This window comes from Vulpes lagopus, chromosome 19 (genome assembly GCF_018345385.1).
Source record: "Vulpes lagopus strain Blue_001 chromosome 19, ASM1834538v1, whole genome shotgun sequence".
Taxonomy (NCBI): Eukaryota; Metazoa; Chordata; class Mammalia; order Carnivora; family Canidae; genus Vulpes; species Vulpes lagopus.
Genome location: NC_054842.1, coordinates 36,261,312 through 36,288,697, shown reverse-complemented (window position 1 = coordinate 36,288,697; position 27,386 = coordinate 36,261,312). Strand labels below are relative to the sequence as shown.

The following is a 27,386-nucleotide window of genomic DNA, read 5'->3' as shown; positions in this document are numbered from 1 at the left end:
TAGCTTTGGGGGGCACCTGGATGGCTCAGTCAGTTGAGCGTCTGTGGACTCTTGATTTCCACTCAGGTCATGATCTCAGAATCATGAGATCAAGCCCTGATTTAAGTTCTGCACGAGCAGGGAGCCTGCTTAGGATTCTCTCTCTCCTTCTACCTCTCCCCAAACCTCCCTCTACCCATCCCCACTCACATGCACACTCTCTGTCTAAAAAAAATTAAAATGAGAAAGAAAGAAAGAAAGAAAGAAAGAAAGAGAAAGAAAAAGAAAGAAAGAAGAAAGAAAGAAGAAAGAAAGAAAGAAAAAAGAAAGAAAGGAAGGAAGAAAGAAAGAAAAAGAAGAAAGAAAGAAGAAAGAAGGAAAGAAAGAAAGAAAGAAAGAAAGAAAGAAAGAAAGAAAGAAAGAAGAAAGAAAGAAAGATTGGTTTTTGTTGCTTTGGTGTTACTGTCTATATAGGTTTCAGGTAATAGCGAGCTAGGTTATTCAGATCAGCACTCTTACTGAGAACACAAACAAAAAATACTGTTCAAATTGATTTAAACAAACACTACAACCTTAAAATAGCTAAAGACCTGAAAACACAATAAGGTATTTTCATGTCAATATCTGTTCAATAGCATCCAGGCCAATATCTGGATGCTACCAAACAGTGAGAAGACTACTGGATAATCAAAACCCCTAAGAGTGTCTGCCAACACTGCTGTGGCCACTAGGGACTGGATGGATACCAGGTAAGACCTAGGGCCCTGCAGCAACTAGAGAGTATTGTAGGACAACTACCCCAAATTAATACATATGCAGATTAAGGATAAACCACATCTCAATCTGCTTCCCCTGCCCCTCAACCTCAGGAGGCTGCAGAAAAGCTTGCCTTGGCAATTAATAAGACAGGAGAATTTAAAAAGAAAAGGAAAAAAAGTCTTCGAGAAGTTATGGCCACAGACCACCCTCCTGTGGGTTTGTACAGTGTGGACACTCAGCCTGGATAAGCCAGAGACTCTGAAGCCATGAATTTTGTGTGAAGAGATCTCAGTTGTTATTGCTCCCAGGTGCCTGGTGAAACCAATATAAAGGTTCTGGGGGTGGAGGAGAGGCATATCCAAACTAGACTTCAGAGTACCCCCATAAATAATTTAGGATAGTGACCAGGTAATTCTCCAATCAAAGGTAACCAAGCATCTAAGGAATAAGAAACAGCAAAACAAAAGAGAAGAACTAGACAATACAGAATTCAGCTGTTAGACTCAGGTTTAAAAACAATTATACCTATATGTTTCTGGAAATAAATAACAACCTTGAAATTAACTATAAGGAGGCAATAAAAAGTGACACCCCATATCTGAAAAAGAACCAAACTAAAAAAGATAGTAATTGAAATGAAAAACTCAATGATCACATTTGCAACATATTGACAATATAAGGGAGAAATAATGAACTGGAAGATGAAGCAGAAGACCTTATATGGAAGGCAGTACTGAAAGAATGAAAAAGAAATCCATAAAAGCATATAGCAGACGTAGAGAATATGGTACAAAGTTCGAATGCTGCCATGCCAGGATCAGATGAAAGAGAAACTAGCACAGAAATTGAGAATTTCTCAGAACTGAGGAGAGATGCCTATTCACAGATTTAAGAAACTCAATGGATTCCAAGCAGAATAGAACAAAACCCATGCCTAGACAACTCATAATGAAACTGCAGAAAACCAAGACAGAGAGAAAATCTGAAAGCAACCAGAGAAAGAAGTTATCTTCAAAAGAGCAACTGATAATGGACTTTTCTTAAACAGCATATCAGAAAAGGGTAGATTGATCCAGTTTTGATGTGCTCAAGGAAAATTAGTGCTACTTGGAATTCAACCACCATTCAAAAGTGAATTTGATCCCTTTTCTTAGTCTATGGTCACTTCTAAAATCCTGGACACTCTGGGAGGGACATGAAAAACCTGTGTTGATCCATTGCACTTTAAAGTTAAGGACTAGGAGAGAAGTTCACTAGACTGGTGTTTGAGAAAGTTACAGAACAAGGTCTGTAGTGGCCCACAGACTTGATGGAAAAGCAAGAAGGGGTACCTGAGAGGTTGAAAGCAGCTATCAAAGATCAACCAAGCTTGCCTTATAATTTGCCCTACCATGAATTTAGCTTGTTGGTGGAAAACCACTCTTTCTCCTTTCAGTGATTCCTCATTTACTGATGCATCAAGGACCAGTTCTTTACCTTATCTTTACCTTACAGGCAGGATTGATACTTAAAATATGTGACAGGACTCAAAAGCACTGGTGCTCATCAAACAGAAAAGATTCCCAATATCAGACCAGGTGGTGGCTGTTGCACAAGACCAGGGTTATGGTGCCCCTTGTGGTATAAGTTGTTACCCCTTAAGTGGCTAGAACATGGAGAAGCCCAAAGGAGGGGCCTGATGAGCTATGGCAGTGGAAACATTCAAAGTAGCAGCTATCTAGCAACTGTACTTTAACACACGTATAATACGTACCAGCTGAATACAAGCCCTGCTTACACCTCTTCCACTGGGCTACCATAAGCAGACCTTCCTCCCTCTTGATCCCTGCCTCATCTTACCCCCTTGCACAATTTATTAAAAAAAAAAACTTTTATTTATTTTGAGAGAGAGAGACAGAGAGCATGAACAGGAGGAGGGACAGAGGGACAAGCAGACTCCCCACTGAGCAGGGAGCCTGATGCAGGGTTCAATCCCAGGAACCTGGGATTATGACCTGAGCAGACATCAGATGCTTAACTGACTGAGCCACCAAGCCCACCCTCCTCGCACGTTCAAATCTTCCAACACAGCTGCTGTTTGTCTAGTTCTATCAGGAATACATCTTAACAAAAAATCTATAGGATAACTTCCTTTGGCAAAGCCTGGTTCTTACGTTCCTTGGAACACTCAAACAGGAATTTCATATTCTCTTTTGGCAAACTGTTCATTCCTGATATAACTATATCATTTTGTTGCACCTTCAATGGGCTTTATAAAATGAAAACCCAGGCTTATGCAGAAAATAAGAGGTATTTCTTTGCTTTATAGTCAGATTCAAAATAAGTTTCCCTTAAATGACAAGCTCCTTTGCTATATATTTGCATACAAATCTTATTACATGGTATGTTTATAACAGAAAAAAGTTAGAAAATATAAACCACCTGTAATATATATGTATGTGTGCAAATAAAATGTATGTATGATCCAATTAGCTAACATTCACTTTATATATAAACTTTTTCAAGATAAAGTTATATCTGCATTCTTTGCCAGTGTAAGATATGCCAAGGCATAGCCATATTTAAGCAAAAGAAAAAATTTCTTCTTCCTAGCAACAGTACCTTTATTTGGATTTTAGTGATGGATCAAGCACTATCAATGTGAAGTTGTTTTGACATCAAATGAAAAGTCCTGTAGTACTGCAGCTCAATATGATTTGGATTATCATCTTCAGGTACAAAAGCGTATCAGGAGCTCAGAGCCCAAGGACTTCATTTTTTAAAACTTGGGCTTGAACTACATTTGAATTCAAATTCAGTAATGCCCTTAGATCAACTTGAGCTGACAAATTCTTTAGAAGAAAGTGGAATAAGGCAATTTGATGGAAATTATACTGTGCAGTGCCTTGTCACTCCAGATATTTCACTTTTACATTAAATTTTTTTCAATTAATTTAAAGGTAACTGCTACATGCCAGATATCCAGGCTATTTGTCATTATTATTCATTTATTTATATGCAGCACTGTCACTTACAAGGACATAATTCTTAAGGAAACATAATTGCTCTAAACCTATCAACTTGCTTATGTAAAACTTTGTAAAATCTTTTCTCTGGAAAGAAAGTTAAGCATTGGTTGTCAGAAAATGTTCACCAAGGACCTCTGCATACGATGTACACTTGGGCTTCTGCCCCTGGTCCCCTTACATGCATCAGATTCCTTGCCCTAAGCCCTAGGACCCTCAGGTTTGTGCAGTATTGTTCAAAGGATAATGAACTTTCACCCAAAATTTGCTGATCAAAGATGGCTTCCAGAGAAAAAGAGAGATGCATGCTGTGAAATATGTGGGTAGAACTGCAGCATTGACATATGAAGTGAAAACAGAAGTCTACTAATACATGCTACATCCCTTTGCCCTCTTTATTTGACAAGAACACAGAATCACACTCAAAAGTTGAAAGAAACTTGGGGTAGGAAGGGATTTCAGAGTCATCTTGTCCAACATTTTTTTGCAGGTAATGTAACTGAGACCAGGAAAAGTCACCCCACAAGACAACCCTGAGACAGAGAAGTCTCCAGAGCCTGTTAGTCAAGACCTAACATGGTGGTCTTAGCACTCCACCTGTGAAGAGTGGGGTATGGAATGCTCTGGCATGTGGAACACTATGGAGTTTACCAAATGACAAATTCCCAGAATTCTACTATACTTTCAATGTCTAACAATTCCAATCTGTGCCATCACTTCCTCTAGTCTGTTCAAAGCTCACTTTAAACCCTGCCTCCTCTAAAAATTTGTATTAAACATGAAGTTAGTGCATTCTTTCAAATGGTAAAATTTATGCCCATACCAAAAACAGGACTAAAAATTTAGATTTTTATGCTTTCAGGTAAACAAAAGTGAACATTCTCTCATCCTAAGACCCATATCACATGGAGTAAATTTATTTTAACCACTTTTAAATCAGATGAAATGCACAGCACACTGTAGTTAATCAATGCTTTCGCAATCAAAGCTTTTGCCTCTAGTGTCGGCATCCAAAAGCTTCATTCCTGGAAGACAGCTCAGTGGTTCTTCAACTCAATTTAGTCTGCTCATGGTTGGTATGTGATTATGTGGTCAAAACTCTCCTTATTCATTTCATGTAGAAATCTAGCTGAAAACCTTAACATTTCCTCTAATAGGGAAAGTTACTGACATGAAATGATGAATCAGTAATGGAGCATGAAGATTACCCTACTTAACATTCTTCAATGGTTCCCTAGAGCCTTCTTGATAAAGTCCAGACTCCTTAAATTGGCAATCATGGACCTGCAAGATCTGAGCTTCACCTATCTTTCTACTCCCATTCTCAGTCCTCCCCCTTCTTACTACCTGCCCCAGACATACTAAACCACTTTTAGTTCTCTGGAAAAATCAAAGTTCTCTCTCTTCCCTTCATTTAAAATGCTCTGCATATACCCTTTTGACATTTGTCTGGCTAGTTCCTACTCACACTTCAAAGGTCTGTTTACTTGCATACACCCATTTAGAGTGTTATTATGAAGTAATATCAACTACACCCTAAATACAGAAACAATCGATTCACTTTCAGGGAGACATCAACATTTGCCTTTCCATACTACTCTTTCGATAAAATAGATTATTCTTACTTCCACTTCCTTATCATCCAATCATTTCTTAATCCCTTGCAAACCTGCTTCCCTTAGCATTACTTAACTGAAAACACTTTTTTGAAGGCTGCTAGTGTCCTCATAATCATTTAATTCATTGGCAAGAGGTTTTTTTCCAAATACTTAACCTCTTTAAGTTTTCTAATGCCATCTAAACTGCTGTTCACCTTATTACAGTCTCCTTCTCTTTTCCTTTTAGGCATACAGTTTTCCTAGATGTCTTATTCTGTTTCTTCTCTGTGTCATTTACTAGCTTCATTTCTCCTCTAATTAAAGGTGTTCCTCTAGGTTCATTAGATTCAAAACATTAGCATTAGGATGCCTCCCAACCCCTTAACTCATAACAAATGCAAATCATTTGTGTATCTTGTTCATTCTTAGTGAAATAAAGCTTCTTAGTGAAAAAAAGGAAGAAAAAACAGTCGAGTAAAAAAAAGCATTTGTTTTGGAGATAAACTTGGATTCACATCCCAAGTCTGTCATTCATTCTTGAGCACTGGGGCATGGAGGAGATTACTTAAGCAATTACTCAGTTTCTCATCTATAAATTGGAGAAAATAATGTCTTTTAGTGTGACTGTAGGAATTGCAGTAAGCAAAGTGCATATTCCAATGCTAGGTACACAATGGGCGCTCAAAATTTATTCATAATTAATGTAATTTCCACACTTTCCTTAAACTTGTGCAGTATTTCACGGTACCAATCCATTTCCTCATACACCTCAACAAAAGGTAAACCTTACAGAGTGCAGATATGAACAGGTTTCTTTTCTGGCCAAATGGTTCCAAATTGCTTACTAAATCAAAGCCCAATGCCTCCCTACTTAAGAATATTCATGTTCTAGCTCCGTCCTTCCTCTCTAGCCTTCTCCCTCAATGCCCTTCTAAACAAACACCATGCAAACTGGACTTTTTTGTGGTTCTCAAACATGTCACATACTCTTTACCTTAAAGTCCTGCTCAAGTTATGCCTCCTTTAGGAAACTGATACCCCTGGCTGAAAACTTTATTCTCATTGTACTTGATTAGTACAGGGTACTCCTATTCGGTATGATCTCCCTTTGAAGAGACAAACTAGGTTATGATTCATTTGCCTACTCACAACTTTGCTAAGTGATCTCACACACACAGAGGGGAGGAGGGAGGGAGAGAGAGAGATAGAGAGAGAGGGAGGCAGGCTTATTTATTTTTTAAAATATCAACTAGGGGATCCCTGGGTGGCGCAGCGGTTTGGCGCCTGCCTTTGGCCCAGGGCACGATCCTGGAGACCCGGGATTGAATCCCACATCAGGCTCCTGGTGCATGGAGCCTGCTTCTCCCTCTGCCTATGTCTCTGCCTCTCTCTCTCTCTCTCTGTGTGACTATCATAAATAAATAAAAATTAAAAAAAAAATATCAACTAGACTTTTCCTCAAGGAATTGTTTTCATTTCCTCAATTCTTTATGAAGGGGTGGGAATCGAATAGGGAGAACAAGGTGTATATAGAGTACTGATGGAGGCATTGCTGGCTGAACTACCATTTGGAATTCTCCCCCACAGCAGAAAAAAGGCAGGGTTGAAACAGTCATCCTAGAAACTGACCAGGTAAGACTTTAAGATCTGTTGATCAATTGCAATCAACCTCTTGGGAAACCCTTTACCAATTTGCTAGGCTTGTCCATATTTCTTTTCTTCCCCAGAGCTATTTTCCTAACCTTCCAGGCTCCTCTAAACTACAGAGTAAACAAAAGATTTTAAACCCGCAGTTGAAAACATAGAATATACACATATATATTTAATGTTATTTTATGCATTAGTTCATATGTGACAATTTTCTTTAAAATGTAATTTCTTTCAACCAAATCCAAGACTAAATTTTTATAGGTATAATTTTCAGGCAGCACCTGGTATAGTGCTTTGGGTATAGTACAAATTCAGTATATAATGGTTGAAAGAAAAATGAATTTATAGTATACAACAACTGCAGTGGGAAAAATGAGAAAAGATATAGTCAAAGTGAGTATGACACTTGGGGGCTCAACCCTCATCAATATCAGCTAAATAGGTCCTGGGTGCCTACTGGTATATAAGGATTTAAGTATCCCCCAACTGAGTGCCTTGAGAATAGAGATGATGTCATTTTATTTTGCATTACTTGGTAATATACCAAGTCTGAAGATACTTTCCTCAACTGCGAGAGTACCCAGGAATCAGAAATATTGGTAGCTCCATGATTCAAACAAATTAGGTATGCCCTATATTTGTAAAATTTACAACTAACTCCTGTGATCCTCAATCACTCCACGGAGTAAGCAAAGTATTCAATTATTAGTCTCAAATTACATTTTTAAAAAGATTTTATTTATTCATAAGAGACAGAGAGAGAGAGAGAGAGGCAGAGACACAAGCAGAGGGAGAAGCAGGCTCCCCATGGGGAGCCTGATGTGAGACTGGATCCCAGGACCCAGGGATCATGCCCTGAGCCCAAGGCAAATGCTCAACCACTGAGCCACCCAGGCGTCCCTCAATATACACTTCATAAGATAAAACTGCTGGCATCAAAATCCAGTTCCAGGTCTGCTCTTCTACTATTAAATATCACAGAAACACAGAATAGTAGAAATGGAAAGATCTTTAGAAATTACCCAACCTCATTTTTTTAAATATGAGGAACATGGGGATCCCTGGGTGGCTCAGCAGTTTGGCGCCTCCCTTCTGCCCAGGGTGTGATCCTGGAGTCCCGGGATCCAGTCCCACGTCAGGCTCCTTGCATGGAGCCTGCTTCTTCAACTGAGCCACCCAGGTGCCCCCAGGGCCCTTCTTTGAGCCTTAGTTTTCTTATTAGCATCATGGAGAGAATTCGGATTTGATGTGGGGATTTGAAACTAGTTTGGCACATAGCCAAAGATCGATAAATATTTGTTAAGTAAGTGAATGAGACCGGCCATGCTCAGTAAGTGATCACGCCTAGCGGGGTAGTCCTCATCTCCCAGGGCGGGCGGGGCTCCAGGCTGAAGGCTCTCGGCCTCCTTCCAACTCACAGGCCTGAAGCCCGAGTCGGGCCAGTTCTTCCCTGCCTCCCTCGGTGCTCCGGTGCTCCGTCCAGGGCTCGCACAGAGCTCGCTGGGCCTCGTTCTCTAGCCCATGCGAGTACTGAGGCCTCGGAGCCTTGCTTCACCTCCCCTCCCCATCATCCCTCCCCTCCCCATCCTCCCTCCTCTCCCCATCCTCCCTCCCCTCCCCATCATCCCTCCTCTCCCCATCATCCCTCCCCTCCCCATCATCCCTCCCCTCCCCATCCTCCCTCCTCTCCCCATCATCCCTCCCCTCCCCATCCTCCCTCCTCTCCCCATCCTCCCTCCTCTCCCCATCATCCCTCCCCTCCCCATCATCCCTCTCCTCCCCATCCCTCCCCTCCCCATCCTCCCTCTTCTCCCCATCATCCCTCTCCTCCCCATCATCCCTCCCCTCCCCATCCTCCCTCTCCTCCCCATCCCTCCCCTCCCCATCATCCCTCCCCTCCCCATCATCCCTCCCCTCCCCATCATCCCTCTCCTCCCCATCCCTCCCCTCCCCATCCTCCCTCTTCTCCCCATCATCCCTCTCCTCCCCATCATCCCTCCCCTCCCCATCCTCCCTCTCCTCCCCATCCCTCCCCTCCCCATCATCCCTCCCCTCCCCATCATCCCTCCCCTCCCCATCCTCCCTCTCCTCCCCATTCCTCCCCTCCCCATCATCCCTCCCCTCCCCATCATCCCTCCCCTCCCCATCCTCCCTCTCCTCCCCATCCCTCCCCTCCCCATCATCCCTCCCCTCCCCATCATCCCTCCTCTCCCCATCCTCCCTCTTCTCCCCATCATCCCTCTCCTCCCCATTCCTCCCCTCCTCCCATCATCCCTCTCATCCTCTCTCCCATCATCCCTCCTCCCATTCCTCCCCATCATCCCTCCCCTCCCCATCATCCCTCCTCTCCCCATCCTCCCTCTTCTCCCCATCATCCCTCCCCTCCCCATCATCCCTCCTCTCCCCATCATCCCTCCTCTCCCCATCCTCCCTCTTCTCCCCATCCTCCCTCCTCTCCCCATCATCCCTCTCCTCCCCATTCCTCCCCTCCCCATCATCCCTCCTCTCCCCATCATCCCTCCTCTCCCCATCATCCCTCCCCTCCCCATCCCTCCTCTCCCCATCATCCCTCCTCTCCTCCCCATCCCTCCTCTCCCCATCATCCCTCCCCTCCCCATCATCCCTCCTCTTCCCATCATCCCTCCCCTCCCCATCATCCCTCCTCTTCCCATCATCCCTCCCCTCCCCATCATCCCTCCTCTCCCCATCATCCCTCTCCTCCCCATTCCTCCCCCTCCCCATCATCCCTCCCCTCCCCATCCTCCCTCTTCTCCCCCCATCCCATCCCTCCTCTCCCCATCCCTCCCCCCACCCCGAGCCCGACCGCGCTCCTCAAGCCACAACTCCACCAAGGGGGCCCTGCCCCCACCGCCGTCGGCGTCCAAGGGGACCTAGTATTTCGTTTTTCTCATCTTTTTTTTCCTCCTTAGTTTTCCAGTTTTCTTCCACTTTCGGGAGCCGCAAGCCATTCCGCTCGGCGGTAAAGCCCACGCTCCACCTTCTTAAGCTGCCTGGGCGGGGAGGGGCGGGGGGGGGGCGGGGGGGGGGGCGGGGGGGCGGGGCAAGCTCCCGGCGGCTTAGAGGGCCGCGTCGCCTAGGAAACTGGGGAGGGCGTCGGAATCCGTCGGGCCGCGTCGTGTCTGCGCAGGCGCCCCGGCCCCGGCCCCGGCCTGCACTCTCGCGAGAACTACCTCCCGGAAGTTCCACGTCAGTCAGTCGGCTGGGCTGCGGGTCGCTGGGTCTCTCGGGGTGTGTGTCGCCGGTGGCAAGCAAGTAAGGGCTCCCGGGCTCGCACCGACGGAGCGATGGTAGGTCCAGACCCTGCCGGAGGGAGCGGGGCCTGGTTGTGTGCGGCCCGCTCCTGGGCCTCTCCCCTGGGGGCTGCGGTAAGCAGCGGCCCGGGCTCCTGCTTGGGCCGCCCGCCGCCTCAGGCCTGGTGGGCTCCTGGTCCAGTTTGAGTTCCGGTGAGGGAGGCGGTGTGGAGAGGCGGTGCCTGACCTAAGTCATTCTGCTCTTAGAGCGGGGGCAGCGGATTTTACTCTCCTGTTGGGCTTGTCCCTGCTCTCGTGGTGTGTGCTCCCCGCACGCTGCGGCCTTAGAGCAGAGGAGCTCCCCCTCTGAAATGAGGTGACGTGTACGTGGAGTCAGAAGTGCAAGTTCAGATGCTTTGGGAATCCCACATTAAGTTTCTAGGGGGCCAAGGAAGGGCTAGGATGCTGCTTCTAAAACTGACGTGCTTTTCTTTTTTTCAAAGATTTTATTTATTCATGAGAGACACAGAGAGAGAGAGAGAGGCAGAGGCACAGGCAGAGGGAGAAGCAGGCTCCAGGCAGGGAGCCCGACGTGGGACTCGATCCTGGGTCTCCAGGTCATGCCCTGGGCCGAAGGCCGGTGCTAAACCGCTGAGCCACCCGGGCTGCCCTTGACGTTTTTTTCTGCATTTGCAAATATAGGGGCTGATCAGAATGGCAGTCGCGACGGGCAACACTTTTTTTTATTATTATTCTCACCTCCCTCCCCCCCCCAATACCCTAAAGTTCTTTTGCTCGAGTGTTATAATAATAATTAAAAAAAATATACAATAGTATGAGAATATCCTTTATGAGGAAAAAATAATGTAAGAAAGTCAGTATTTTATGTTTAAACGTTTTCCTGCCCACTCCTTTTTTTTTTTACTTGTTATGAAGCGTAGGTTCAAAGATTTTGGAGCTCGAAGACCTTCCGGGATGAGTAAGTCCCAAGTTCTGAATGTAGTCGTCTCAGACTTTTTAAGTTTGCACAAAGCTAATCGAGGCAGAGGTGGAATTAACAACCGAGGTTGAGTCCTTGGGGGAAACTGGTAAAAGTTATGGATACTTCTAGAAAAACGAGCAGAGAAGCACACAGTGTGGCAGGAACTTGGGTGGGTTCGCTCACAGGCACCACACTTCCCTCCCATGAAGAAGTTCATGGGTAAGGATGTTGAGGTCCTCAGCAGGATCTGGGGTCTCTTAGTTGTACATCTCATGTCACCAGTGTTCTTTTCTGGTCTGGGATCTGTTGTGCTCTCAGTAATGGACATTTCGTAATGAAATGTCCTTCATTCTTTAATGCGTTTAAGATTTTTTTGTATAAGATACAAAACATGAATTTACTTATTCACTTCTTTACCACACAGTGTCTACTGTGTGTCTGCACACTTTGCTAAACATTTGCTTCCTAATTTCACCCAGCTGGGAAAATGAGTTATAAATAATGTTTATAGAGTGATTTTGATAGGCCAGGCACTATTCTAACTGCTTAACTTTTCTTTTTTTAAGATTTTATTTATTTATTCATGAGAGACACAGAGAGAGAGAGAGGCAGAAACACAGGCAGAGGGAGAAGCAGGCTCCATGCAGAGAGCCCGATGTGGGACTTGACCCCGGGACTCCAGGATCACACCCTGGGCAGAAGGCAGGCGCCAAACCACTGAGCCACCCAGTTATCACCCATAACTGCTTAATTTTGAATTTAATTCTTGTAACACTGAAACGTACATACAAATATTACCCCTCTTTTACTTATGTTGAATCTCAGAGAAATTAGGTAACCTTGTCCAATATTGCATATTTAAAATGGGTGGTGGAACTGAAATTTGAATTCAGCATAATTCTGTAGACCTCAGTTACACCGTCTGTCCTTAAACCCCCCATATCCAAATATATAAGATGCTGTGGAGATAAAGACATGAGTAAGCAGTGACCCTGCCCTGAAGGAGCATCTACTCTATAAAGCAAAAAGAGACAATTATACAAATATGAGGAGTTAAAATTCACTTCTTTAAGATCCCTTAGGGAAAAAAAAAAAAAAAGATCCCTTAGGAAAAGATAGTTCTGGCTAGGGTAATCCAAAAGATGATATTGGTGGCAGTGGCATTGAAGCTGAAACCTAAATGCCCCCAGCTTTTGGAAGATGAAGGAAGACGTTTAGAATTAAGGGTACAATATAAATAATCTCACTTATAGTTGTATTCCAGAGGTGTCCTATACAATGTCTCATTCAAAGTAATCACATGTTGGGAGAGATATAGCAAAAGATCTTGGCTGTGCTTTTTAAAACTGGGATTTGTGAATTGAGGGTATTTGGAGCTACACTAGAATTGCTTAGTCTCCCAGCTCACCTTTCCATAGCATCACTTTTACTTAGTAATCATTAAACATCCATATGGTAAGTGATGGAATTTCTCATTTGCTAGAGGAAAAAAGATGAGGTGTGTTGACCTTTGTGAAAGCTCCCACTGTGGTTCCTGGCACACAAAAGACACTTCATGTTTGTTCATGCCAAAGAGACCAGTTATAGGAGTTGAAATTTGTCATGCAAAATTAAGGATGAAGTAAAAGGCCCTGCTTCCCTGAATGGCCAAGGAATGTGACGATGATTGGTTGAAAGTAGGAAGTTTGAGGGGTGCCTGGGTGGCTCAGCTCATGATCCTGGGATTGAGCCCTGCATTGGGCTCTCTGCTCAATGGAGAGTGTGTTTCTTGTTTCTCCCTTTTCTTCTGCCTGCCCCTCTGCCTACTATGCTGTCTCCCTCTCTGTCAAATAAGTAAATGAAATCTTAAAAAAAAAAAAGAAAAGAAAAGAAAGTAAAGACTTTGGGATGGAGAGGAAGGCATGGCAGTAGAGTATTTTATTTTTTTGATAATTATAGAGAAGAACCAAAGATCTTTGATCTTTTAAAGTCAAGAGATCTAGGTTATTGCTAAAAGCAGAGGAGGCATGCATAGCAGTAATAACAAGGTTGAAAGTAGTAAATGAATAAAAATAAAAACCTTGTGAGATGTTTGCTTTGTCTCAGGATATTATCTCTGCTGAAATTATCTAGTGAAGAGAGTAAGTCTTCATTTTGTGTTGAAAGTAACCTTAAATTTCTATTCCATTCATGATCATAATGGAAGATCACAAAAATAAAAGATCCAGTGGTAACTTGTCAAATAAACTTTTAAGTTGTATTTAAAACCTTTTGAAGGGGAAACATAGTTTAAATCCATTTTACCCAGTCTCTGTCCAAGAGGAAATTAAGACTACTGACCTAAGGCATAATTTTTTATAATGAATTGGCTTTTCTCCAATTCATTGGTATGCTTGGGAGAATTGAAAAAATACTTATTTACGTCATTTTCTTGTCTGTTTAGATGAATCCAGGTTGAAAACTCCTCTTTTAAATGATTAGCATTGTCTGACTGGAGAGTTGTTTGTTTTTTTTTTAATTTTTAAAAAGATTTTATTTTTTTCATGAGAGATACAGAGAGGCATAGGCAGAGGGAGAATTAGGCTTTGCTCTCCCTGGGGAGTCCGATGGGAAACTCCATCTTGGGACTCCGAGATCACTCCCTGATCTAAGATCACTCCCTGATCCGAAGGCAGATGCTTAACCACTAAGCCACTCAGGCATCCCTGGAGAGTATTTTAATTTTTGTTTAAAATTGTTCTAATTAAGGATGTCTGGATGGCTCAGTGGTTGAGCGTCTGCTTTGGCTCAGGGCATGATCCCAGAGTCCCAGGATTGAGTCCCACGTCGGGCTCCCTGTATGGAGCCTTCTTCTCCCTCTCCTTCTGCCTGTGTCTCTGCCTCTCTCTCTCTCTCTCTGTGTCTCTCATGAGTAAATAAATAAAATCTAAAAAATTAAAAAATAAAATTGTTCTGATTAGAATTAGGTTCTGATATTAGATTACTAAGTAACTAGTTAGGTTCCAGTAAAGTTACATTAGGTTCCTGTAACTTAAATCCATTAAAATGCTGTAAACATTCCCTTTTGTCTACAAAGACCTTCATGGACATGGATATAACCTGTATTGATCACACATCACATTCACCTACCATTTACTAATATTGCCAAAATACTTTTCTCCAAAGAAATCAATTTTTTTATTGAGGTATAATTGACATGATGTTATATTAATAATGATTTGGTATTTGTTAATATTGTGAAAGGATCACAACAGTAAGTCTAGTTAACATCTATCACCATACATGGTTACAGTAATTTTTTTCTTGCATAACTTATAAGTTCTACTCTTAGCAACTTTCAAATATGCAACACAGTATTAACTATACATCCCCCATGACTTAATTATTTTATTGCTGGAAGTTTGTACCCTGTGACCTCTTTAATCCATTTTGCCCAGCCCCTGCTTCTGACAACCACCAGTCTGTTTTCTGCATGTATGAGCTTGAGCTGTTTTAAGATTCTGCACATAAGTGAGGTCATACAGTATTTGTCTTTCTCCAACTTATTTCACTTAGGATAATACCATCAGGGTCCATTCATGTTGTCACAAGTAGTAAGTTCATTCTTTTTTATGTCTGAATAATATTCATGTATGTGTGAGTATTTTTGTGATCTTGCACAATGATCATGAATGGAATAGAAATTTAAGGTTACTGGGATCCCTGGGTGGCGCAGCGGTTTGGCGCCTGCCTTTGGCCCAGGGCGCGATCCTGGAGACCCAGGATCGAATCCCACGTCGGGCTCCCGGTGCATGGAGCCTGCTTCTCCCTCTGCCTGTGTCTCTGCCTCTCTCTATCTCTCTGTGACTATCATAAATAAATAAAAATTAAAAAAAAAAAAAAAAAGAAATTTAAGGTTACTTTTCAACACAAGATGAAGATTACTAGATAATTTCAGCAGAGATAATTTCCTGAGACAAAGCAAACACTTCACAAGGCTTTTTTTAATCTTTTTCCACTGTGTATATAATAATACATATACAAATAATGTGTATCATATGCATATATATGTATATAAAACATACATATGTACAATGAAATATTATATATAATATGTATAATATACGTTTTCTTTATGCATACATCTATCAGTGGACCTTTTCTCCACATCTTCACTTGTTACTTCCTGTGTTTGTTTGTTTGTTTATTTATTTATAGATTTTATTTATTCACAAGAGACACAGAGAGAGAGAGGGAGGCAGAGACAGGCAGAGGGAGAAGCAGGCTCCATGCAGGCTCCCCCTGATGTGGGACTCGATCCTGGGTCCCCAGGATCATGCCCTGGACTGAAGGCAGTGCTAAACCGCTGCGCCACCTGGGCTGCCCCCTATCTTTTTAATAATAGCCATTCTAACAGGTGTGAGGTGATATCTCATTGCGGTTTTCATTTGTGATGATTAGTGACATTGAACATTTTTCATCTATCTATTGGTCATCTGTAGTCTTCTTTGAGAAAATGTTGAGAACTTCTGCCTATTTTTAAAATTGGATTTCTTTTGCTATTGAGTTGTATGGGTTTTTTATATATTTTGAATATTATATTTATATTTATATATTATACATTTTGAATCTTAATTCCTTATCCAGATAGATGTTTTGCAGATATTTTCTCCCATTCAGTAGTTGCCTTTTCATTTTGTTTGATAGTTTCCTTTTCTGTGCAGAAGCTTTTTATTTGATGTAGACCCACTTGGTAATTGTTGTCTTTACTTTTGGTGTCAAATCCAAAAACTCATCAAGACCAGTGTCAGTGAGTTTATTGCCTGTGTTTTCTTTTAGGAGTTTTATGGTTTCAGGTTTTACATTCAAGTCTTTAATCCATTTTGAATTAATTTTTGTATAATTAACTATGGTGTAAGATAGTGGTCCAGTTTCATTGTCTTTCTTTCTTTCTTTTCTTTTTCTTTCTTTTTTTTTTTTTTGGAGAAGGAGAGGGGTGGAAAGAGGGGAAGAGGGAGAGAGAATCTTAAGGAGGCTCCACACCCAGTACAAAGCCCAACAAAGAGCTTGATCGGACAACCATGAGATCATGACTTGATCTAAAATCAAGAGTCAAGACACTTAACTGAGCTGCCCAGGCACCCCTCATTTGCATATCATTGTCCAGTTGCTCAACACCATTTATTGAAAAGACCATCTGCTCCTCACTGTATATTCTTGGCTCCTTTTTTGTAGGCTAATTGACCATATATGCATGGGTTTATTTCTGGGTTTTCTATTCTGTTTCATTGACCTGTGTGTTTTTATGCCAATACCATACTGTTTTGTTTGATATTATTGTTTAGGATTACTAAGACTTCATGAATAACACGTCTTCAGAATATTTTCTCATAGGGCACTAATGACATGGACAGAACATTGTGATTTAGAAGATATTTTTTATTTAGTCACTAGATACTCTATAAACCAAGGACTCTCAAAGTGTGATCTCTAGTCTCCTAGGAGTCCCCCATACTGTTCCAGGAAGTGATCTGTGTTGATCATTTGCACTGTTGCTGTAAAAGTAATGGAATGTAAAACAACTGCTGGTGGAAGGTCACCAGGTTGTACTGATGATATATTCTTTATTACCACACAATTTTTTTTAAAGCCAGTCTCACTTAAGAATGTCATTTGTGAAGCAGGAAAAAATATTAGTTTTATTACATCTCAATACTTGAGTATACATCTTTTAAATATTCTGTGTAATGACAGAAGTATGCACAAAATACTTGTGTTGCAAGCTTACATGAAACGGTGACAAACTATGTTTATTTAGCAGACATTTTCTAAAAACTGAAAGAAGCTATCTGGTGCCTGACAGTATTTGTGTTTTCGATAATAAAATTGGCGCTCTTAAGTGAAAATTAGGATTTTAGAAAACTTCTGTCATTGAACTGGATAGATTTCTAATACTTGAAGACTTAGCAGTTGAGGTAGATGGTGATATTAATGAATATGACTTTTTGCCACTATGTAATGAAATGTGTCAAAATTTGGAAATTCTGCTTTATTCAGTAAACCAAAATTTTCCAGATGACCAATGCATGATCTTACAAAAGATGCCTGAGTGAAAGATCCATTCAAAATACATAATAGACCAATATGTAACAAAGTACAAAAAGTTCATTTATGTAGTTTCAGATTTTATATTGCAGCTAAACTTTAAGAAACTACCACTTGTCAAGTTTTGGTGTGTATGAAAGAAGAATATTCACAGCTATTTGAAAAAAGTTATTAAAATATTTTTCTCTTTCCAACTACCTGTGAGGCCAAGTTGTTTTTTTTTTTTTTTTATGTACATTAACCAGAAAAACATCACAACATACTGAAGGCCAAAGCAGATATGAGAAACCAGCTATCTCCTATTAAGACAGAATGTGAAAGAGTTTTGCAAAAAATGTGAAACAGAGGGGTGCCTGGGTGGCTCAGTCTATTGGGCATCTGCCTTTGGCTCAGGTCATGGTCCTGGGATCTAGCTCTACATCAGGCTCCTTGCTTCATAGAGAGCCTGCTTTTCCCTCTCCCTTTGCCTGCTGCTCCCCTGCTTGTGCTCTCTCTTCTCTGTCAAATGAGTAAAATCTTAAAAAAAGAAAAAAAAAAGCGTTGCCACTCTTCTCACTAAATTTCTTTTGAAAATATACTTATTTTTCATAAAATATCATTTAAGTCCACGTGTAATGGGCTTATTTTTGTTATTTGAAGATGAATTAATACATAAATATTTTAAAGTCATTTCAGTTTTAATGTTTCACATTATAAATATCAATAAATATAACCTACATAAGTAAAAGCTTTTTAGGAAATTGTTTTGAGTGGAAAGTGGTCCTGAGACCAAAAAGTTGGACAACCACTACTGTAAATTTAAATTTAAATACTCCTATGTTTGTATGAATGAAGTAGGCACCCTAGGCTTGAAATTGTGTCTACAGGTTAGCAAAGTAAAAACGGAATTGTTTTGTAGGCCTGTTAATGCATTGTTTTTTGTTAAGATCTCAAACATGTTTTATTTGGCGTAGCAATTTAATGTTATGAGGGTTTTTTATGTTGTTTCTCCTTAGCCTCTGCGACTTGATATAAAGAGAAAGCTAACTGCTCGATCGGATCGAGTTAAGAGTGTGGATTTGCATCCTACAGAGCCATGGATGTTGGCAAGTCTTTACAATGGCAGTGTGTGTGTTTGGAATCATGAAACACAGGTAGGAATTTTTAAGGACTTTTTAGAAACAATGTGTTAGACTGTGCTTATAAAGAAAGAGAAGACACAGAGTCCAGTAGATATGCACATTGCTTTCTTACTTGGTCCAAAACATTTTCAGTAAAGAAGAACTAACATTTATGGGGTTATAGCTTGTGGGAGGAAACATTTGGGTCTTGCTATGTACAATAATTAAATGTTAAATTCTGATATAGGTAGTGTTACTCTTTGAAGTGAAGGAAACTGCCACCAATATAAGGTCACTTGCTCTAGATAAAGTATTTAATAGTACTTAATTTTTCATTCAGTGACTATTCTAATGGACTTAAGAATGGGATTTTTAGTTTCATTTATTTTTTCCCAAGTGCTTGATAGGATGATATGTAGATAACTTTCAACCAACCATACAAATTCTAGAGTATGTCAGAGAAATATTTGTAATCACCTTTTGATTATACATACGAGAATGTGCTTTCTGCAGATTATCTGTCTTAAATGCTTGTTTTGTTCTTTTCACCTGAGTAATTTATCCTTCAGATTGGTTTATCTCATATTTTACGGTCTTTCTTGATGGTTCTTCATCTTTTTTCCTTCAAAATACAGAACATATAGTCAACACTGTTCCATACAGTTACATGTCTATTTATACAATCAATATCTTCAACATCAGGGTTAAGTTCTTAATATCCAGACAAAATTCACATTGAGTAATTTAAGATGGCAAAAATAGGCTTAGGGGGAACCAAGGTCAGGAATAAACCTAAAAACAACCTTACAGTCTTAGGTCACTATAATGGCACCGAATGCATACTACACCAGGACTGCATCAGTGACATTTTATACACATTAACTCTTTGTTCTCTGGTTTATGCCAGTGCTGATAACATTGTCTGGCACATAAGGCAATTATTTTTTGAGCTAATGAATAATATTCCATTTATCACTGTTGGACTGTATCAGGATTTCTGACCCCTGCAGTTTCACATCTTTATCTTATGAATCCATTTGTCTTAATGCAGATAGTATGCATTAATATGCATGCTAACTCCTCTTTTTGGCGGGGGGGGATCTACTTCTGCTTTCACAGGTTTAAAATCTTTGTGATTTTATGCTTAACAGATATTTGATGCCTTCTCCAACTCCCACCACACGGCGTAATTCTTCCTAGGGATCTCTTCTATCAACTCCATTTAGCCATTTCTCAGCACTACCATTTCACTATAGTATACTCTAAATCCCAGCTGTAGTTGCCTTACCTTTCTATGGGTTTTTCGTAACATAACTCTATTTTATCTGGTTTATCCACTTTGCCTGGTGTTTCTCTTTTGTTCCCTCCTGTGCCCTTTGGCAGGGCCATCTGCTTCTACTTTTATAATATATCTTGTTGGTGACTTCTAATTTCTTTCTTTCCCTCAAGAATGGAGGTCCTGGGATAGACGGGGATTATCCTAGTCTAATTTTCCACTGTTTTTCCAACTGCATATCGACAGCCAAACTTAGAGTAGATATTGAGTAAGTCTTTATTGAATCTTTGTTCTATTTTTGGTTCTCCCTCTTTTTTTCTCTCCATTTATCACCAACAGAAGTTACTTGCCATTCATGTATATTGAGAACAAAATTCTCGAAAGAGGCAAAAAGTTTTTGAAAGTAATTCAAATGTACTTGAATTTCAAATAAGTCTTTGAAGTGTGAGTTCGATGGTGAAAAATCAGTATGTTAGAATTTGAGGCCATTCTGCTAATTACATGATGTGGGCAAGCCTCTTAACCATGTTAAGGATCAGTTTACGTATTTAAAATGAAGATGGTATTGTTGCCTCCCTATATCATGAGATTGTCAAAAGGATTAAATCAAACTAGATAATATTAGGAGATCTATAAGGTACCATACAAGTGTTAGTCATTATCTTTCTAACTTAAGTGCATGTTGAGTGTGTAGCATTTCCTCCTCTTTAGATTGTTTAGCTTCTAGAATGTGGAGACATCTCTCGTATCATTTCTATCAGCCACAGTACTTAACATGGACCTGAACTCTGTTCTGCAGCTGCTTTATTTGTACTGCTCAGCAGTCCCCTGGATTTGTTGGCCCCTCAAGAGCTTTCATGGATTTGTCTGTCATCCTACAGATTGTTCTGTTTTCAGTGGCTGTATTGTAGTCAGCTGGGAGTGGTCTTATAAGTCGAGCTGATGTGCCCATTTATTCTTGTTTGTGTGAAAAATCTCTTGAGGTCTGGCTTCAGAAACCACAGTAGGCTCAGCGGTTCTTATGAACCAGTCTCTTCTTTTTTTTTTTTTTTTTCTTTCTTTTATACCTTTTTTTTTTTCTTAGTATGGTTGACATACAATATAATATAGTTTCAGGTGTAAGTTTCTTTTATTTAGTGCACGTGGTTAATCGGTTAGTAAGATTGTGCTGTTTATCATTATTCTCTGGTACAAAAAGAGATTGCAAAATGATAGTTTGATTTTCAGAATTTTAAAAAAATAAGGCATCAAAGTGGTAGGACAAAGAGATGCATTTATCTGTTCTTCCTAGGATGGTCTCCTAGTTTTCTTTTATCCTGTATGTATTATTATTCCATTTTGAGCACCTTGAAGAGACATCTAAAATCACTGTGTTTCATGCTTCACTAAAGAGAGGTAAATAGCATTTATATGGAAACATATTGCTAAAGTGTACAAAAAATTGTATCTTGTTTGTGAGTTAATAGGTTTAGTTTTAAAAAGAAAAAACTAAGAACCAATTCATTCAACAGATAGTTATTACAAATCAGTTGTTTGCCAGATACTGTTCTAGGCTTTGGGAACACGGTGAACAAGATTCTTGCCTTTGGGGAGCTTAGCAGGAAAGATTGACATTAAACACAGAGTTATGAAGGTACTATATTATGGAAGGGGAGTATAAGGTTCTGTGCACCCAGGCTTATCAGTCAGAGAGAACAGGAGGAGCAAAGGTAAGGCTGGGAGTAGCCAAAGGTGAGGCTAGAGAGATAGGAAGGGCAGGCTGGAGCACAGAGGATCTGGAATTCCATCTTGTGGACATTTGCTGTCTTTTATCCTTTATAATATTTTAATTTTGAAACTAGTAAAGAAAAGATAATCATCTTTTTTTCATTTGGTGGTTGAGCTTTCATGCTTCAGCCTGAGAATAGTTTTAAATTAAGAGTGACCTAAATAATTGGATGTTTTAAATATAAAACAATGGATTTTTCAGTTATTTTCTCATAACTAAAAATGTATATTCTTATTAAATTTTAAAGACATTGGTGAAAACATTTGAAGTGTGTGATCTTCCTGTTCGAGCTGCAAAGTTTGTTGCAAGAAAGAATTGGGTTGTGACAGGAGCGGTAAGTAATTATATGAATTTCTAATCCTTTCAATTTCTTAATTGGTCAGTGATTATGTGAATAATTTTGATTCTTGATTTGTTAATTAGTGTAATGTTTTGAGGCATGTACTTAATACCCGGAGCCCATAATACACTTGTTTTTCAAGATTTATTTATTTATTTTTAAAGAGAACGAGGGAGAGGGAGCCGAGGGAGGGGGCGGGTAGAGGGGGAGAGCTAGAGAAGGAGACTCCTCACTGAGCAGGCCCGAGGCCGGGGTTGATCCCAGGACCCTGAGGAAATCAAGAGTCAAGAGTCAGACACTTAACCCACTGAGCCACCCAGGTACCCCTACATATTTTGCATAGTTTACTTCATAACAATAATAATGATTTCTAAATTTCCATTTCTAGGATGACATGCAGATTAGAGTGTTCAATTACAATACTTTGGAGAGAGTTCATATGTTTGAAGCACACTCAGACTATATTCGTTGTATTGCTGTTCATCCAACCCAGCCTTTCATTCTGACTAGTAGCGGTAAGAGAGGACTCCTTTTGGTCATGTGCATCTCTTTGAGTAATTAATTTTCATTCAGTGAGACATGCAATTTTTTCACTGCTGTTACATGTAGAGTTCTAATTTCAAGCAGCCTTTAAACTATTTAAATCCATTAATGTGCTATCAGTGCCGCTTGCTTTTGTATTTAATGAAATATCAACTCTACTTAGGATTTGTGTAGCAATTGCTCTGGTTCCTGTCAGGGAAGGCCTGAAGGTCTAGATGATTAAACATCTGCTGAACAGAAAGCTAATTTACATGCTGGTGGGTGAGTTTTTGCCAGATTGCCATATACCCTCGTCAGTTTTATCTTCATATTCAGACTAGTGTGCTCTCAGTATTAAATCTAAAACAGTAGACTTTTGGAGGCTAATTAAAACAAATTGCACTGATTTGGTAATGCTCTTTGAAACATTTTTAGGTTAAAACTGAGAAGTAATTCAAAGCTTTTTTTCACCATTCTTATAAGAAGAATGTTTATTCCCTAGTCACTGCCATCATTATTCAGTCATAATTGGATTCTAATCAAACTTGTATTACTCTTCTGTCATTCTGTAAAGCCCAGAGTCTTTCTAAATTTTTTCATGAAATTTTTATGTTTGTTAGTAGTTTTTCTCTCTTATCGCCACTCTTCTATAGAGAATTAAGTTTATTCATAGGATAAATAAGGATTTTGAAAAATGTGTTCAGTTCTAATTCTGTTTCTTTAAATCATGGAATGTATGATTTCTCTTAGATTTCCTGCCTTAAAAGGAACAAAGACTGCATCTTCTGAATGAAAGAAATATAAATTGCAACTAACTTGAGACTTTCTTTTGGCCTAGATGACATGCTTATTAAGCTCTGGGACTGGGATAAAAAATGGTCCTGCTCACAAGTGTTTGAAGGACACACTCATTATGTCATGCAGATTGTGATCAATCCCAAAGATAACAATCAGTTTGCCAGTGCATCTTTGGACAGGACCATCAAGGTAGGGTGTCTGTTATTTATATCCATTATGATGGCGAAATATCATTGTTTTAGGTATTGTGTTCCTGGCTGTCCAGAAAGTTATTCCTGCTTAGAAGTTTCTCTCAAGAGCTCATATTGAAGTCAAAATAGGACTTCTCACTTTGGTCCAGAAGGACATAATTCTTTTTAGTAAAATATTATGACAACTTGTGCTTAATGGGAGGAGTGTTTTTCCATGTCAAAGCAATCTATTACAAAACTTGTAAACCATTTGTAAACCATTGCAAACCTAGAATAAGAAAGATGTCAGTATCTCTTCTTATTTCCTGTTTCTTCTCCTTTTCGTGTATTCTGTTTCCTATTTCCTTTCAGTGTATTTGTTGACCTCAGCTGAGTATTAATCTATTTTACTTTAAAATTTCATCTGCCTCCATTCTCTTTTTCTTATTTCTCCCTACTGCTGCCAAGTATCTTTCTAAAACATGGATTTGACCTTTCTGCTCCCAATCTAAGGATAAAGTCCCAATACCTTAATGTGGAATACAAGAGTTTCCAGACTAGCCACAGCTAATATTATGAGACATCTCCTATAACCCTGGCCTACCCACCATTTTCTAGAGAACCTTATTCAGCTGTTACCTCTACTTATGATACTCTTTATTTTTCCCTTTTGACTTTTTTTCCTCTGGAGAACTACTCATCTTTCAAGGCTTAGCACAGTTATTTACTCTGAGAGGCTCTCTTCAGACTTCCATTACATCCCCAGACAGAGCCAGCCATGCTCATCCCATTCCTTCCATTCCTTTTTGTCTCTATTATGGCCCTTATTTTGAATGATAACTAATGTGTCTTCAGAAATCTTTATCCTCCAAAATGTTGATGTTTGGGGTAGGAACTGGTATCACCCCCATTCCTTCAAACAGACACTCAGTAGCCAGCAACACAGTGCTTTGCTTGTACCAGACACTTAATACATGTTGCATGAGAGTAGTCATACTCCTTTTTCCATTACAGTATTTAAAATCTCTATATGCATAGATTTAAAATGATAATTGCATTAATTTTTGCTTTCATGTATGCATGTATGCTTATATCTATGTAACATTTTTATTAATTTTCCTTTAATTTAGGTAAAATATTATATGTTATTTGATAATTTATTGTTAAATGATATCTGCCCAAATATCTTAGGGTTTTGACCTTTTTCCCCCTTTTGCTGGATTGTCCTTGTTTTTGACATAGGTTGGAAACTTTGAGAAATTAGTTTCAAACTTTCTTCAATAAAAGGTATATCTTGAGAACATAAACTGTCTTATCTTTGGTTCTAGTAAAGTTTATTATATGTATTCAGTGGTAAACATTTGTTTACGCATCTTTTATACCTCCTAGCCACTTATGTAGGAGGCTCTCAGTAATTATTTGTAAAGATAAAGCTCAATACTAGTGCTATGGTAATGTATGACTACTTTTCCATACTCTAAATTTTTTAGTTAAGTGGTAATTTTCTCTTTTTAATAAACCTTATTAAATTAAATCCACTTTTATTATCTTTATATTAAAATTCTCATAAAAACCACTTCTTACCTTTAAAAAATTGTTCTTCAGACCACAGCCTGTGGATTACTGGGGTATCTGTTAAAAAAAAATCTAGATTCCTGAAGAATCTGTAGGGATAGGGGAAAAACTCTCTATGGATAAAGCCTGGAAATTGGCATTTTCAGAGAACACTGTAGTTATTCTGCCCCCTGGAAATTCAAGTAAGGTGAGAAAGAATGGAAACAAATGGATGAAAAAAAATACATACATTCTTTAGTTTTTAGTTTTCCTCTCCTGGGCTTTGACACTTTATCTAATGTATTAAGTGTGGTGGAACTGCCTTCTGAAAAGCAAGGCCTCTTATTGACTGGCAGATGCTGTTGCTCTCTAAAGGTTTGGCAATTGGGTTCTTCCTCACCAAACTTCACTCTGGAAGGACATGAGAAAGGCGTGAATTGCATCGATTACTACAGTGGTGGCGATAAACCATACCTCATTTCAGGTGCAGATGACCGTCTTGTTAAAATATGGGACTATCAGGTACAGTTTTTTCATAATCATGCTTTGCTGTATATTAGACATGGATTTCACTGTTTTCTTCAGAACGCTTAAAACTTTATTATTGAACTCCATTCATAGTAATAATGCTTCAGTATTTGCATCTAAATAGTCGTCTCAGAGTTCTCCATAAAAATGAAAACAAATACCTATCGAGATTTTAAAATAAAATGCCATTATGTTTACTTTTCATTCAACAGTAGAAATTATAATCATTTTGATTAAAATGAAGTATTGCATCCTCTAGTATCCTCACTGGTAGACTTCTGTTCATATTTGAAAACTAGCAGATCAACAAGTAATACTATGACATAGCCATGGTATAGCCAGTTGTCACATAGGCTTTGTAAACCTAATTACGACTTCTTGTTACTATGCTTTTTATCTCTAAGAGACAGATTTTTTGTTTCTTAGATCAAAATTTCCATAAACAGTTCTTAATAAGATGAGGCTTAGAAAGCCAGTGTTACTCAGCACCTTATTCAGATTTGTGTTTAAGTACAGAATAAAAATATTAAAGGTATTATCTTAGAAGTTGCGGGGGGGGGAATATTCAGATGAAAATCAGATCTCTTCTTTAAATGTGATAGTTGCAATTACATTTCCCTGTATTGTCAAAGAATTAGAAAAAATATGCACATAAGATAATTGTGTTTCAAAAATTTCTATATATAAAAACTATTTAAATTCTCACAACCATTATCACTTATGTATCTGTGCACAGGAAAAATTAAGGATGAGTTATTTGTTTTTCATTTAAAAAATAGATATATTTAAAATATATATATTTTTTTGTGTCTTGATTACAGAATAAGACATGTGTACAGACACTGGAGGGACATGCTCAAAATGTGTCTTGTGCCAGTTTTCATCCTGAGTTGCCAATCATCATCACAGGTTCAGAAGATGGTAAGTTAGAAATGTACGTTTGTTCCTGTGCTTATAATTACTAAGTGCATGGTTTTTGTTTTTTTTTTTTTAAGATTTTATTTTATTTTTTTATTTATTCATGAGAGACAGAGAAAGAGGCCAAGATACAGGTAGAGGGAGAAGCAGGCTCCACGCGGGGAGCCTGATGTGGGACTTGATCCCAGGACTCTAGGACCAGGCCCTCGGCTGAAGGCAGGCGCTAAACTGCTGAGCCACCCAGGGATCCCTAAGTGCATGTTTAAGCAGGTAGTGCCCTGCATTGTAACTGGATGTTTCTGATAACTTTACTGTTTTTTATTAGAGAATACTTGAGCTTTAGGAGAGTGAAGGGACATTGTTGTCTTTACCCTCCTCCTCCTTCTAGTGTGTTTTGGCTCTCTTACTTACGTAAAAGGATGCCCAGGAGTCCTAAAGAAAAACTGTGAAAAAGCCTGTCAGTACTTTGGAGTCTAAAAACTTGGGATTAAATTCAGGTGCTGCCACTTCATAGATAGTGGTTTGAGTAGATTATGAAATGAGAACAGACGTATCTGCCCCATAGGATTATAGTGAAAAGAAAAGATCACATGTGTGTAAAGCATCTGCAGGTATACAGTAGGCAGTGTACCTAGGAAATTCATTATTTTACATGGAAAATCACATTTCTTAGTTTCTTAAAATTTTCTATTCACTTATTTATGTTGCTTTATAAAATCACCTACAGACTGTAGGTCAAAAAATTAAGCTACCAGGAAACTAATAAAGACTTCCCTGTGGCCGGTTCACCTGACACAGTTCATTGTTAGATGTTCAGATTAAAAGGTAGCATTCACATTGTTCTTTTTAGGAACCGTGCGTATTTGGCATTCCAGCACGTACCGCCTTGAGAGCACATTGAATTATGGAATGGAGAGGGTGTGGTGTGTGGCCAGTCTGAGAGGGTCCAACAATGTTGCTTTGGGCTATGATGAAGGGAGCATCATTGTTAAGGTAATCTCTAATTATACTCTCTGAATAAATGAACATAGTGGAAGTTTTCCTTGTATTTTAGTACAATCATCTTCTAAGCCACCAGTTTTATTAAACTGACTCTTCTTTCATTAAGCATAAGAGAGTAAGTAC

At 39.5% G+C, this 27,386-nt stretch overlaps 1 protein-coding gene across 2 annotated transcripts in view; it reads left to right on the top strand.

Annotated features, from left to right (window-relative positions):
- Nucleotides 1-27,386, top strand: part of COPB2 (COPI coat complex subunit beta 2) — a 68,492-nt gene that overhangs the window by 28,664 nt on the left and 12,442 nt on the right. The window contains exons 1-8 of one of the 2 annotated variants that reach the window (XM_041733941.1): nt 10,120-10,299; nt 18,283-18,420; nt 21,679-21,765; nt 22,160-22,286; nt 23,132-23,280; nt 25,191-25,337; nt 26,165-26,264; nt 27,112-27,254. In XM_041733941.1, the coding sequence (XP_041589875.1) occupies nt 10,297-10,299; nt 18,283-18,420; nt 21,679-21,765; nt 22,160-22,286; nt 23,132-23,280; nt 25,191-25,337; nt 26,165-26,264; nt 27,112-27,254 (894 nt within the window). In that variant the 5' untranslated portion in view covers nt 10,120-10,296. Of the gene's footprint in view, nt 1-10,119; nt 10,300-18,282; nt 18,421-21,678; nt 21,766-22,159; nt 22,287-23,131; nt 23,281-25,190; nt 25,338-26,164; nt 26,265-27,111; nt 27,255-27,386 lie in introns of those variants that run through there. The other variant, XM_041733940.1, reaches the window with a different exon arrangement.